Raw genomic sequence first — 16,055 nt, forward strand, 5'->3', positions numbered from 1 at the left:
CCGCCTACTAGATTGACAGTTCAGGGTTCAGGCATATGTTTTGATCCTAAACAAGGCTTAAAAAGTTTCGGCAACGGCGATATACGGGAGTAGCGGAATTATTGAATTTATTATGGATTTAAAAAGTGATTTTTTTAATTCAATTGTTATAAATACTTTTGGAGAGGAAACTAAAAAAACTAATCTCCATAGTAAAATAGTATCAGCAGGCCTTTTAGATATTATAGTAGGTGTTTTAAGTTCATAGTTTGAGGAAATAAAAAAGAAAAACTAACCAAGGAGAGACTGTAACACCAAAGATTCCAAATTTCAAAGCACGCAAACAATGCTCGAATAGTATCAAAGTGTTCGAGAGAATTTCGCAAATTTTCAAGAAATATTAAAGGACTTGACGTATAACGAGGATGATTATTTTGCGCTAATTCACATCTACGCAGAGGAAGTGTTTAAATTTTGGTGTTTAAAAAAGAATAATCGTAAAGAACTTCCTGTTACGGAACTAAAAGAAACCACTGTAAGTTTGTTAATTAATATCTAGGTTCACGGTTTGACACGGTTTATGTTTAGTTGCAGGAAGAAAAAGATTATGCGAGATCACTTTTGAAACTTGGTGGAGGGTGTATTAGTGTGAAGTATGGCGAACCAGCAAGAGGCGAGTCATGTCCGGAAATGTTCAAAACCTATCTGATGACCAAGTGGAGGAATCGAACAAATTTTACCAAGCCGCACTAAATATACGGCAAACATCCTCGGAAAAAAGCGAAATAACTTTCGAGGGGATAAACATTTGAGAAAGAGGAGGCCTCTTCATTCCAAAAGCTCAACTGAATCCATATTTCATATTATTGAACAGAGTAGTAAGGACCGAGTTGTGTGAAGCCGGTGTTAAACGCCACGGACACAAAATTGTACAAGTAATGTCATAATAATGGATGCACTTATTATTTGTAAGTAGACAAATTTTCTAAGGTTAGGGTTAAACCAGCGTTCTTGTTAATGAATAGGCTGTAAAAGATTTTGTGTCAAGCAATGATGGAATTATAACGGAAACATTTTTGGGTTGCGCTGAGAATCTGGTTTCTGGAGAAGAAGCTCTTTTGATTAAGAAAGAACTGCAAAGAAAATTTACACACGCGCTTTGCAATGAATTTTTAACAGCAAGGGATTACAATTTAAAAGGTGCAAACGGATTAAGAGACAAGCTTTTTGTCATTGCTAAAAATGGGATGAAAAATAATGAAAAGAAAATTCCTAAAAACTCCTCAACCACAAAACGTGTTCCTAAAAAAAGCTGTATGCAAGTAGTTTCTAAAAATAATCCAAAGAAACTTCCTGAAAACTCCTCAACCACATATGTACCTGAAAAACATGTTCCTAAACAAAGCTGTAAGAAAGCAGTTTCTAAAAATTCCTCAACTAGAAATTCTCCAGAGAAAAACCCAACGGGTACCAATAGCTTAGTCACCCACCAAACAAGTCCAGTACAAAAGTCTGGAAGTACTCTAGGAAAAAGGGAGAAAAGAGCTCCAGCTCACTTATCTAATTATGTACAATTTTAAAGTAATGATGTCTAAAATCTGTATTCATTTAAACAAGTGATCATTTAAAAGTGATACTTCAATGAATGTGTTATTCCAAAAAATGTGATAATTCATTTTAATGATACAGTGAAATAAATTCCACCTCATTTATTTGTTTGTCTTAAATTTTTGGTCAAAAGCCTCTCGTACATATAAAGGAACATCGCGATAACCCTTTCCACTGTGATGTCCTTTGACATCTCGAGTTGTTAAAACATTTTTTCGGCATGTATAAAATTTAACGCTTGTTAATTTACCTCCTGCGCTATGTTTATATTGAGAAAATAACGTCTCTACCGCACTTCCATCGATTCTTAGTGGGCACAAATAATACTTTCCATCCGTATATGTTTTCAAAAACTCTTTAGCCAAGCTTTTCATCCCAAAAACCATTATTCTTAAGAGAGCCCAAGTCTAAAAACATAATATTGTAAAATGTTTATGTCGAAATGAAGCCCAAAACTAAGAAAAGTAATTGAAAAAATAAATCTTCCTTCCCTAAAACAACTAACCAAACTATCACACACCTGCCAAGAAAGAAATTTCTTTTGACGAGGGTTACTCGGATTATACTCTGGATCATCATCTACCAAATCAAAAATCCGAACATTACGATAATTAAGTTCAATCGCACCCCTTAATCTTACTGAGAATCTGTTTGAGCCATTCAGTAAAGTAATTCAATCCTTTGTCTAGATTTTCAAGAGTAAGGCTAGTAATATTTTTAACTTTCATTCTGGATAGCATTCCATCTTCAAATAAATATTGGCAAGCTTTCAAATATGCGTAGGTGCACATAAGTTGGGGAGCGTCATCAGGTTTCCCTTCCTTCGGATTGGCATATTCATATAACTCTGATAGAACATCATTTTGCTGGAACAAAGCAAGTTTATCAGAATATATAGTAAGGAAATGGCGATGATAACCATCTAGGAGTTTATGGTCAACTACTTGAGAGGCCGTTACACCATTAAATGAGAACAAAAAGTAGAGCTGTGTTAAAAAATAACTTAGAATGGTTACGAAAAGAGATAATGGAAACATCAAGATAAAGTGTTAATATAAATATGTACAAAATATGAACAAAAATAAATGAGAAGGAAATACGCAAAAAAATCAAAGTATACAATGTAAAAAATGAGTAAATAAACGTTAATTTTGAATGTAATTTAATAGTAGAAGATTCATTTCACACTGTCTTCAAGATGAGTGATGTTAATGTTGGCGCTTCTTCTATCTTTTCCGTTGAACAACGTGATAATGAGTTTAGTTCTGATAGTACGAGTAGTGATGAGAATATTTCTCAACGTGATTTTGAGTACAACCTTTTTGAGTACTATGAACTAACCAAAAGGCCGGAAGAATTTATGAAATTCTTGTTTGATCATCATCTTATTGCCTCTGAGAGATCGTGTCCATCCTGTGGAAATCCGATGAAACTCGCCTCGAAGCAAACCAAGTTGCCCATTTACAAGCGTGGCGTTGTCGTAAGACTATTTTTGATGTCAACACAAGACGGGAGTGTGGGACAGTAGTGAGAAAAGGGGGGTTCTAACTCAAGAACCACCATGTTAAACCTATGGAGTTTTCCAGAGTACCACCATGTTATTTCCCATAGGGAACCCATATGGAACCCATACTATGTATTTTCTATGGCGTCCCCGTTTTTTTTTATGACGTAAAGATCGGGGGGGGATAAAATGGACACGTTTGATTTCCTGACCTATAAAAACTAAAATGTGGATTATTTTTTAAAGTATTAGAGGAGGGGATGTGATTTAAAAATAATTTTTTTTATGACGTAAAGATCAGGAGGTGGTGTTAGTGGTAAAAAATTAGTTGAATATGTCATGTCTGGACAGTTCGATTTCCTGGTCTATAAAAACTAAAATGTAGATTATTTTTTAAAGTATTAGAGGAAGAGGGGATGTGATTTAAAAAGAAAAAACCCCTCTGGGAATACGAGACATAAGAAAATTTATTTCGCGATTATGTATAAATACCATCCTACTCGAGAAAATGGGAAAATTTGTATTTACACTACAAACGTTGAAATGAATTCGTTGGAAGTTGTTAAGCTCTCTCAAGAAGCGATTATTCCAACTAGAGGGTCTGCAAATTCAGCCGGACTTGATTTGTATTCTCCTCGAAATTATGAAATTCCTGCTCAATCAACTATGTTGATAGAAACAGATCTTCAAATACGTGCTCCTTCAAATTGCTACGCCCGCATTGGTATGGTTTTAATTCCCGAACCATCATCCTAAAAAGGGGTGTATTTTTAAAGTTAATTAAATTTTTCAGCCTGACCTATAAAAACTAAAATGCGGATTATTTTTTAAAGTATTAGAGGAAGAGGGGATGTGATTTAAAAAGAAAAAACCCCTCTGCGAATATAAGCCATAAGAAAATTTATCTCACGATTATGTTGAAGACGCAAGCTGGATGGCGCGCTTAATTCCCCCCCTTGCTTTGCTACTCAGCCTTTCTTTTCGCTTGCGCGACCACCAGCTTGGGTCCTCAACAGTGCGTTGTATCACACCTCCTCGGTGGTGAGAGCTGGGCAACCACTGCGTTTTGTGGGCTGAGTTGATACGCGCCCTTCCCAAGCCAAGGTGTGCAGGTACCGTGCTGAGGGCTGTGTGGTACCGGGGAAGTTAATCTACGGTATCTCGAACGGTCCCCTCGGGGCACCAGGCGAAACCCCGTTGTAATTAGCCTTCCACCCGGGTTGAGGACTACCGGGTGGTGACCTTTTACTTGCCTCATTACTCGTGGGATCTCTATGGATTCTCTAAATACTAAAACTAAAAACAAACCTGGGCATGGAGCCGGTTCTACCGGTACCCAGCCTTCTCTCAGGGAAGGAGGCAACTCCCAACCTGCTTCTGGGCGTGATGCTGCCTCTGGCAGCAACCACCCGCAATCGGTGGATGGCCAAAAGTCACCTCCTGCTCCTCAATCGGGTTCTACCAGGTTGAGTGAGGTTAATAGGAGGCGCAAGGCCAACCGCCGAAGAAAACAATCCCAAAAAGATGGCCAGAACTCTGCACTGGGTGCAGGAGATACGGGCCGAGATGGGACTCCTGTACCTTCGGGTGCTGGGAGTAACGTCTTGGGTACGGACTCTACGCCTGGTGCAAGAGAAGCTACCATCCTTTCTGGAAAGAGAGCTAGGGCTGAGGACCCTGATCCCTCGCCTAGCTTACAAGCTGCGGCGTCAAAGAAGACCAAGTCTTACTGCGACGTCGCTAGTATTGTCAAGATGGCCATTGTTAAAGATGGCTATCCGACCAATGCGGTCACGGAGGAGGACATTGTTCCCATCCAGGCCGCTATACTTGACGCACTGGACGCTGAGCTTTCTTCGGGAAGCTCGCTGCCGCGTCCTCTCAATTTCCACATCATGGCTGGGGCCATGATCTATTCTTGTGGGGATTCTGCGACCGGCGATTGGCTCGTGAAGGTGCTACACCATAATGAGCGTGCCATAGGGGGAACACGGCTTTCAGTAATGAAGGCCAGTGAACTCCCGAAGCCGTTCAAGGTGTCCTTCCGGACCAAGGACCGTCGCACCACTGATCCGGCGGCTCTTCTCCGGCGATTGAAGGCCTACAACGGTAGGTTTCTGACCGACTGTTGGCGGTGCCTGAAGTCGTTCGATGAGAAGAGCACCAGACGCTGGATCTTCTTAATTGATGGCTCCTCCATGGAGGCCATCAAGGAGGCCGGCTTCGAGGGTCTTACTGGCGTGGATGTCGGGACTTTTAAAGTCCTGAATGCGCCTAAGGACCCTCTCCAGAATGCCCTTGAGGCTTCGGATGAAGAAGGCAACACTGCAGCCAGCGTGAGTGGGGAGCTGGCAGCAAATATTGCTGGCATTAATTTAGAGCCATCCCTTCCAGATAGCTCAGACATAGACCTCGGGACAGAGTCCGACTTTTTGAAGGACTCTGATACCGAGAGGACCCACGCTCCTGTCACTAGGATGGAGTTAGGGGCCGAGGGTGCTGCTGGTGGAGGCGTGGGAGATACCGGTCTTGGATCGGGACTCCGCGCTACCGCCAAGCAGTAGCCGGGGCCGCCTCTCTTCCTGCGATATGAGCATCAAGGTGATCCAGATCAACCTGCATCACTGCAAAGCAGCCTCGGCAGTTTTATGCCGGAGGTTTGCCTTAGAGGGCCTGGATGTGGCCCTCATTCAGGAACCTTGGATTCATAATGGTAAAATCCTTGGTTTAAAGAATGCAGGTAATATCTCTTATGACTTTACCTCACCCAACCCCAGGGCGTGTGTTCTGACCAGGAAGGGTCTTGATATCCTTCCGCTTCCGAACTACCTCACTAGGGATACTGCTGTGATTAAGGTAATGCCCTCCTCTTTTGGAGAGGCAACTGGCCTTACCATGGCGTCCGCTTACTTTCCCCATGATGCCACGGGTTCCCCTCCACCACAGGAGGTTGTCGCTCTTGTCGACCGCTGTGAGAGGCAGGGGGACAGGCTCATTTTGGGCTGTGATGCCAATGCCCACCATGTCACGTGGGGCAGCAGTGACTGCAACAGACGTGGTGATGAACTGCTTGAATATCTGGTCGGTACGAACCTGCATATTCTCAACAGGCACAATGAGCCAACCTTCGTTACTTCTAACAGAAAGGAGGTCATTGATGTCACCCTGGCCACAGACAATATCAGTCTGTCGGTTTCCAACTGGCATGTGTCTAATGAACCGTCTCTTTCGGACCATAGGCACATCTGCTTCTCGGTTGCGGTCAAGTCAACTTCGGTTAAGACGGAACTGCGTAACCCCCGTCGGACCGACTGGTCCGGCTACAGGGAGGAACTTCGCCTCCTTCTCAGAGGTAATGCTCCAAAGCTTTCCTCGGTGCTGGAATTTGATTCGGCAGTTGATCTCATGCAACATGCCATTATCGATTCCTACCACCACAACTGTCCAGCGAAGCTTGCCAGCCGGCCAAGGCTCGTTCCTTGGTGGAATACGGAACTTGGCAAGCTTCGCAAGCTCACTCGGAAACTCTTTAATAGGGCTAAGAGGACTGGGGACTGGACTATTTATAGACAGACCCTCAATAAGTATAATAAAGCCATCCGGGAGGCCAAGAGGAACTCCTGGAGGGACTTTTGCGGTAGCATCTCTGATGCCCCCGCTACTGCCAAAATCATGAAGATCCTGGCTCATGATAACACTCACCAGCTCAGCACCATCAAGGTGGCAGATGGTGAGTTTACCAAGTCAGGGACTGATACCCTTAAGCATATGCTTAAGGTACACTTCCCGGACTCCAAGGCCTTTGACCTCACAGGCACCGGCGCTCCCCCCGTGCACTTTCGGAGAGCGCACAGGGCGGACTGGGGCATCGCCAATAAGGTAGTAACATACTCTAGACTTCAGTGGGCTGTAAACTCGTTTCAGCCCTACAAGTCCCCTGGCCCAGATGGCGTCTTTCCCGCCCTCCTCCAGGAAGGCATAGACGCCATTGGCCCTTATCTGTGCAGGATATTTAGAGCCTGCATTGCTCTGGCGCATATTCCAGATGTCTGGAAGCGCTCGAAGGTTATCTTTATTCCCAAACCTGGGAAGACGAGCTATCTTGAGGCTAAGGCATTCAGACCTATCTGTCTTACCTCTTTCTTCCTAAAGACTTTAGAGAAATTGGTGGACAGGTTTCTGCGGGATGGTGTTCTTTCCCACACACCCCTGTCCACTTTTCAGTTTGCCTATCAGAAAGGCAAGTCCACAGAGACGGCGCTTCATGGCATTTTGAACTGCCTTGACAGGGCCATCGAGTTCAAGGAGATGTCTTTGGCCATCTTCCTTGATATTGAGGGTGCCTTTGATAGGGTCTCTAGTGAAGTCATCCTTCGCGCTGCGGAGCGGTTTGGTATTGACGACACTTTGTGTCGTTGGATAAAATCCATGCTCACGTATCGCAGGGTGACGGCGTCTCTTCTCGGGGAAACCTTGGAGATCTCCACCGACCGTGGCTGTCCTCAGGGAGGGGTTCTTTCCCCTCTTCTTTGGTGCCTGGTGGTGGATGAGCTGCTGGGTCGACTCGGGGAGAGGGGATGTCACTGTTTTGGCTATGCGGATGACATCGCAGTGATTGTTACAGGGAGGTTCCCTACAACTATCGCTGCACTGATGAAATCTGTCTTGCATGATGTTGAGGATTGGTGTAGGGGTGTTAACCTAACCGTCAATCCCAACAAGACTGTCCTTATACCGTTTACTCGGAAAAAGACTAATGACCTATTCAACGATATTTCCTTCTTTGGACAGGTTTTAAAGAAGTCCTCCGAGGTCAAATACCTTGGCGTGACTTTCGATGCCAAGCTTACTTGGAAGTCCCACCTTGATCTGAGTATCAAGAAGGCCAAAATTTTATTTTGGCGTTTAAGAAGTTCAGTCAGCAAGTCCTGGGGCTTAAGCCCTAGCGCTGTAAACTGGATTTATACCAGGATCATCAGGCCAGTGGTCTCCTATGGAGCTCTTGTCTGGTGGCCCAGGGTTCGCCTTAAAACAGCCCAAGATGAATTACGCAAGCTTCAAAGGCTGGCGTGCATCGGTATCATGGGGTCCATGAGAACAGCCCCCACAGCTTCTCTGGAAATCCTTCTCAATATGCTTCCTCTTCACCTTTTTATTGAGGAGGAAGCTATAATGGGAGCCTGTAGGCTCAACAACCTCGGCTGGTGGAAGCCCAAGCATTGGGATTTCAGTCACACCAAGCTTTTTAGTGAGTACAGCAGTACTGAGCCATCACTTGTGATGGTCTCAGATAAATCTGTTATATCATACCACTTCGACAAGCCCTTCAGCGTGCACTTTCCCAGTCGCGCTGATTGGGAGACAACCCCAGTCCTCGGGACTGGAGGGGAGTCCGTCTGGTTCACGGACGGCTCTAAGACGGACTCTGGAGTTGGTGCCGGGGTCTACTGCTTGACCAAGAAGTTTGGTTTTTACGAGAGCCTTGGCAACTATGCCAGCGTTTTCCAGGCGGAAATCATGGCCATTTGTTTATGCGCGGATTTCTGCAACAAGAAAAACTATCGCGGACGGACGATTCAGATCTATTCGGATAGTCAGGCCGCCCTCAAGGCGCTGAATCAGTGCCTTGTCGATTCCAGACTGGTGCTCAGCTGTCTGGATCTGCTGGGCTCTTTGGCTGCCCGCAACAAGGTTCAATTGCTGTGGGTGCCAGGGCACTGCGGATACCTGGGCAATGAGAGGGCTGATATGTATGCCAAAAGGGGGGCTGAGGCGAAGTTCTTCGGACCAGAGCCTGCGGTTCCCATCCCCCATGGCATCATTCGCCATAGGATTCACTGCCGGATGTCTGCACTTCAACTGAAGCTCTGGCTTGACATGGATGGACAGAGACAGGCCAAGGAGTTTGTCCCGGGTCCTTCTATCACTAGGGCAAAGGAACTGCTTGCCCTCACCAAAAACAAAATTAGGCTGGTCACCAGTCTCCTCACTGGACACTGCCGGCTGAATAGACACCTGCACTTATTGGGCATCGTTGATGACCCACTCTGTAGGTTCTGCCGGGAGGTAGAGGAAACCTCCTCCCATATCCTCTGTAGCTGCGACTACCTCGCGGCCATGAGGTTCGAGCATTTCGACATGCATACTATGGAACCTCACCAGTTCTCTACTGTCTCGGCCAATCGGATTCTCCGATTCATCGAGGCGACAGGACTCTTCGTAGTCTAACAAGCTCGGGGCGCACAATATACCTTTGGTATCGGTGCTCGGCGCGGCGACGCGCCACCCCCTTCAACAATAACAATAACAATATGTATAAATACCATCCTACTCGAGAAAAGACCCGCACTTTAAGTTTCAGTCATCATCATGAATTTCATCTGTCAGGATTGTAATCGGGAGTTTAGTTATAAGAAAACGTTAAATAGACATATACGCGAAGTTCATCAAAGAAACAAATTAACTTGTAAAGTTTGTGGCGTGACATTTTCCCGCTGTTACAGATTAGAAAAACATTTAACCATTCATAAACGATTAAAACAACTGAGAAAGAATTACCCCGATCGAGGGAAGGATGATGCGGACCCATCTAGCAAAACTAATCAACCGAGTACTTCACGTGCTAACACATCGAGTGAAAGGAATTTAAATCAATCAGGAGTTAATGACTTAGAGTCGAATGAAGTTCCGATTTTACGTAACGCTCTAGTAACGACACGGATAGAGGCGAATGAAAATGAGGTTGATATTTTAACGTTTACTAGTAGACATAGAGAAGCGATATATGTGTATTTGAAGAAACATTTGACTGAAAGACGAGGTATTAAATGGTACATTGTGGTTAATGTCCAGTTTAGTCGACAATTAGTTAATTCAACGCAGGAAGTCTTAGAGTTTCCCTTCTTTCGTGGTTATACAAATACAACTTTAAGCGAGGATGAGATTTATGAACAAATAGAGAGAAGTGTTCAGAAAATTATGAACTCTTTGGAACAATTCCAGAAAGGTGGTAGCAACTGGGTTTTGAACAAAATTCTGTTTTTACAAGTAAATATCGTATCATATCATCCGCTAAGACCAGCGTCATATTTCGAGCTACCACCGTTTTTGAAATCAAAAAAAGCGTTGCTAAATATTCGAAATAAGGATGAGAGATGTTTCGAATGCTCTATTCTAGCTAAATTAAATCCGGTTAAATTCAACAGTGAAAGAGTTAGCAAATACGCGAGATATTTGGATGAAATAGACATGGAAAATATTAAAAGTCCATTCAAAGTGTCACCGATTGAGCTAATTTCCTTCGAAAAGCGTAACAATTTAAGTATCAATATTTTCGGATTCGAAAAGTTTGTCTACCCTTTGTTCATTAGTGAATACGAATGTGAAGAACGGCGTCAAATAGACCTGTTGCTAATTTCTAAAGGAAGAAAGAAACACTTCTGTCTGATTAAAAGTTTATCGAGACTTCTTTCTAATTTAACTAAAAAGAAAGCCACGCCATTTTATTGTCGGAGGTGTCTACACAGATTTTCGAAACAAACATTAAGGGATAAACACATCGACGGCTGTAAAAACCACGCGCCGACATTAATAGAAATGCCGGAAGAACAAGAATTTACTTTTAAGAATTATGAAATGAGGGAAAAAATACCGAGATACGTTGTTGCCGATTTCGAATCTATTCTATCTCCGATTGCAGGCCCCGAACAAGATAACAAAGTTTCGCACACGCTTAAAATTAATCAACATATCACCTGCGGTTTTGCATACATCGTTATGAATAGCGATGGTACAACATCAAAACCGTTTGTTTACAGGTACATTTTTTAATTTCCAATTACTTTTAACCGGTTCTAATTGAAGCCTCCTTTAAACAGAGGATTGGACGCTGTTAGTGTTTTTCTCGAACGAATGCTAATAGAGGCTGACATTAATAGTTTCATGCTCTCTATAAATATTCCACTAATTATGACGGATAAACAGGAGAAAGAGTTTCAATTTTCAAGTCACTGTAGGGTTTGTAAGAAGAATTTCGCCGATGATGATGATGATGACCGACCAGTACGTGATCATTGTCATTTAACTGGTCAGTTTCGTGGAGCGGCGCATTCGTCATGTAATTTGAAAATCAAACCCCCTAAATATCTACCATGTATTTTTCATAATCTCTCCAAGTAATAGTTTGAATATGAAATTCTAAAATAGGATTAAAAACATAACACTATTTTTTCAGCTATGATTTACATTTAATTCTTCAAAAGGCCGGATCTTTCAAAAATGAAAAACTGTCCTGCATCCCCTCAAACACGGAACGTTACATTTCGTTTACGTTTAGTAATATCCGATTTATTGACTCATTTAGGTAAGATATTTCATTATTTTACTCCGGTAAAAGTGATTATAGTAATTGTTTTTAGATTTCTAAACACTTCATTATCCAATCTCGTGATGAATTTGGGTAAAGAAGGGGCGGAAAAATTTAAGGTTCTTAATAACCTATTTGAAGAGGACAAAGCGAAATTGCTATTAAAAAAATTACCGTATCCATGCGAATACGTAACTTCCTTGAAGGTTTTCGATGAGACAGCGCTTCCGGATAAAGAAGTGTTTTTCAGTACTCTATCGGATAAAAGTATTGATGAAGAGGATTATGAACACGTGAAATTAATTTGGAATACATTCCAATTGAAAAATATGGGTAATAGCTTTTTATTTCTAACAAGAAAATCTAAAGGTTGAAGTTTTTAAAGGATTCATTTAAATATCTAGGTGACCTCCATGATCTATACGTGCTTACCGACTGTGTTCAATTATGTGATGTTTTTAACGAGTTTAGAGACAAATGTTTTCAATTTTACAACCTCGATGTTCTACATTCGTTCACACGTAAGGTGTTGTTAATGTAGTTCTTAAATACTAGAAAGTAATATTTTCAACAGTACCAGGTTACGCCTGGCAAGCGATGCTTTTCAAAACTGGCGTGAAACTAGAGTTATTATTAGACATCGACCAGTATCTCTTCCTAGAATCGGAAATCCGTGGAGGAGTTTCTATGATAACGCACCGATACGCCGCTGCTAATAACCCGCTTATTCCTCAAACATATGTTAATGATAAACCAACGAGTTACATTCTCTATCTGGATTGTAATAACCTGTGAGTTACTTGTCGATTTTTAAAAATAATTACAAGGGGTTAATGTTAGTCTACCATTTCAGATATGGAACAAGTTTAAGCGATTATTTACCAATTGATGGTTTTAAGTGGGTCCCCGAATCGGAATTAAATAGTTTAATGACAAAAATCCCCAAAATACCTGATGATAATAATAATCTAGGATACATCATCGAATGTGACCTTCTTTACCCCCCGGAAATTCATGCTTTTACATCGGATTTCCCTTTGGCTCCTAAAAGGTTGAGCGTTCAGGTTTCCCAACTTTCACCATATTGTCAAGATGTGTTAGCAGAATTTACCATACCTCCTAAAGAATCAAACCCAAAATTAATTGGTGATAAATTTGACTTTAGCAATTATCCTAAGAACCATTTTCTCTACAATGAGGTCAATAAAAAGGCGTTGGGGAAGTTCAAAGATGAAACTTCGGGGAAGCCCATTCACGAATACGTAGGGCTCCGTAGTAAAATTTATAGTCTTTTGTTGAGTGAAACGGAAGAAAAAAAACGTTTAAAGGGATTTGTAAAACTGTTGTGAAAAACAAAATGAGACACGAGGACTATAAAAATTGTCTTTTCAAAAGGAAACGTACGTCGGAGACCATGTATCGATTCCAGTCTGAGAATCATGAACTTTATACCTTCAAAGTTCAGAAAGCCGCGTTATCGTGTTATGATGATAAACGGTATATTTTGGAAGATGGTGTTACTTCATTACCTTACGGGAATAAGGATATAGCGGTAAAATAACCCTATTTTGTAATGTGTGATAATAAAAAAAATATTACTAAGATGTCTACTATTCCTAGTTGCGTTATTTTCCTATAAATAACAAGTGCATGAATAAACCATACTCATTCAGAATTTGGATCCATGATGTTACGTAAGAGAATTATAATAGTCCCGTCTAAGGTTTCGCGGAAACTTCTATCAGGTAGGAGGGTAGTTAGACGGGGGAAAAGGTTTTGGAATGCGAATAAACATTTGAGAAAGACAGTAAAGAGAGTGAATAGACCAAGAAAGGTGAAAGTTTAGGCGGCGATTTTTTTAGGTTGTGAAAAGGATACGAGATGAAAAAGCGTAGAGCAGAGGAGACACGAAACAAGGGGAAAGATTGGGGGAAAATTCGAAGCATTTATTATAATAGTAAAAGCCCAGGGTCCTACGCCAGTGTCGCTGCTCTCTTTAGGGAAGCGAGGAAGTTTGGTTATAGGGTACGGGATGTTAAAGAATTTCTCAAACAACAAAATGTTTATACTCTACACAGACCAGCTAGAATTAATTATTTGAGACCGCGAGTTATTTCATTTGGTATTGATCAAATTTGGGGTTTGGATTTAATTGATATGCAAAGCTTAAAAAGGTATAATAAAGGGGTCAGATATATTTTAGCTTGCGTGGATTATTTTTCAAAATGGGGTTCGTTAGTTCCGATTAAAAATAAGAGGGTGGAGACGGTGATTCAAGCTTTTAAACATATCCTATTAAAAAGCAATCGACACAAACCTAAATTAGTTACTAGCGATAGAGGTTCGGAATTCGGTCCTCGTTTTCAGATATATTTAAAAAGTAAGGGTATAAAATATTATACAACGTTTTCGGAAATGAAATCGTCCATATGCGAAAGGTGAGGCTTTTTATTAAGGAAGCGTCTAACTTGGGTTTTTTTATATAGATTTATACAAACTATGAAACATCGAATTTACCAGTATATGACAGCGAATAACACGTTTAACTACAATAATGTATTACCGAATTTGGTAAAGGCTTATAACGAAAGTTTCCATAGAACAATCGGAATGAATCCCAATGAAGTCAACAGCGAAAACTCGGCAGAAGTTTGGTATAGAATGTTTGGTAAAATCGATTTCAGCCCCCCTTTAGATTCAGAAGATATATACGTGGGAAACATTATTAGAATTACCAAACAAACAAACGTGTTTAATAAAAAATTCAAGCCAAGATGGAGTGATGAACTATTTAGAGTGCTCAAGGTTTTGAATACGCAACCGAGGACCTATAAGATTGAAGATCTGAATTCTCGGTTGATCGAGGGCACTTTCCTTCAACCGGAAATGCTAATAGTGGGGAAAGATTTGAATGATTGCGTTTTCCGTATTGAAAAAATTTTAAAAACGCGTAAAAAATCCGATGGTACTAAAGAACAGTACCTTAAATGGTATTCGTATGACGAATCCTTCAACTCGTGGATTAGCGAAATCGATTTAATAAAGAAAAGATAATAATCATGTATAAATATCGGACACGGAACATCATTCCATCCATTATTAAAAATGAACTCGTGCTATCTGAAGTTTCGTCATCCTAGCAACTACGCTATTTACGGACCCAGTTTATCAGGTTACATCAATTTCGTTGTTTTTATATTTAATACGATAGTTATTAACTTTAAAACTTTATTTCAGGTAAAAGCACGTTCGTTTTTAAATTACTACGTAATCACGAGTTTTGCATAACTTCGAAAATACAGAGAATAATTTATATGTACGGTTCGTATCAAACCGAGTTTGAAAAGTTACTAAAGGAACTTCCAATTTTGGAATTTGTTAAGGGAATCCCCGATGATCTTGAAAATTTACTAGACTGTAATGTAAATAACTTGATTATTATCGATGACCTTCTAAACGAATTGAAAGACAATAAAACTGTCGGAAATTTATTCATTAAAAATGCGCACCATAAAAACGCCAGCTGCATATTATTAAGTCAAAATATGTACAAGCAAGGTTGTGTATGGATTTTATTTGCATATATTTTATTACCGTACTTTGAATATGTCTAATTTTTAAAGGTTCTGTAATGAGAGATATCAGCCTGAACACGCATTATTTAATTTTGAAGCGAATGATGCGTGATAAGAATCAGATTACTACGCTTTCGAGACAGGTCTTTCCCAAAAAACCCAATAAATTACTGTTGGCGTATGAGGATGCGACTAGTTTATCGCCGTACGCGTATCTAATTCTGGATCTCAGAGTGGATTGCCCCGATGATTTGAGGTTAAGAGGACACGGAATTTTGGAAGATCTACCGATGATATTTTATAAATAGCTATATTTAACAATTAATTTCATCATTATGTCGAGAACTTCGAGGAGATTTAGTAGTCTAAACGGCCTTCCTCTAAGAGGGGTAAATTGTGTAAACGATCCGCAACTTAAATTCATATGCCAACTATCAAGCAACTTAAAAAAAGGAAATGTTATCATAGATAATAAAACAAGGAGAAAATTAGTCAAGTACAGGAATTTGATACGTAAACTAGCTGATAAAAATATTTCGTTAAAAAGAAAGAAGTCTCTTCTAAAATTGAAACAACACGGAGGTTTTTTCCCGTTAATTTCCACGCTTCTACCGAGCATTATCAGTGGTATTTCAACATTACTCGGACAATGAATACTCTTCAAAAATTAATTCTCGTCCCATATGATCAAATTCGATCAAATCAAGATCTAATTAACAATGAAATGACGGACCTTGACCGGGAAATGTTCGCGGTAATTCGAACAAAAGGTCTTACATCGAGAGAAAAAACTCGACGGTATCAAGAATTGCTTCAAAAGTATCAGTTTTCTAAAAAACACATTGTTCCGAAAACGGTTAGCGTTAGCAATCTACCATCAACCCCACCGAATATACAATCGTCACCTATAATTATCCATTCTAACCCTTCCACCTATACACCCCCCAACTCCTCCTCCTCCCCTTCAAACCCCAACATTTCAAACTAACACAGTTCAAACCCCCGCAGCTTCGACTTTTACTCC

At 40.9% G+C, this 16,055-nt stretch overlaps 1 protein-coding gene across 1 annotated transcript; it reads left to right on the plus strand.

Annotated features, from left to right (window-relative positions):
• The first annotated feature begins 4,085 nt into the window (after window positions 1-4,085).
• On the plus strand, window positions 4,086-5,609 carry LOC149658472 (uncharacterized). Its single transcript, XM_089844595.1, has 2 exons — window positions 4,086-5,427; window positions 5,486-5,609. The coding sequence occupies exons 1-2, from the start codon at window positions 4,366-4,368 to the stop codon at window positions 5,498-5,500; spliced, it is 1,077 nt and encodes a 358-aa protein (XP_089700721.1). The 5' UTR covers window positions 4,086-4,365; the 3' UTR covers window positions 5,501-5,609.
• The last annotated feature ends 10,446 nt before the right edge of the window (window positions 5,610-16,055 follow it).

Source organism: Phalangium opilio, unplaced genomic scaffold (genome assembly GCF_054372755.1).
Source record: "Phalangium opilio isolate 3A_F unplaced genomic scaffold, DU_Popi_V2 ptg000077l_1, whole genome shotgun sequence".
Classification (NCBI taxonomy): domain Eukaryota; kingdom Metazoa; phylum Arthropoda; class Arachnida; order Opiliones; family Phalangiidae; genus Phalangium; species Phalangium opilio.

Coding starts and splice junctions, on each gene's coding strand:
- LOC149658472 (XM_089844595.1), top strand. CDS start 4,366: ATGGATTCTCTAAATACTAAAACTAAAAACAAACCTGGGCATGGAGCC.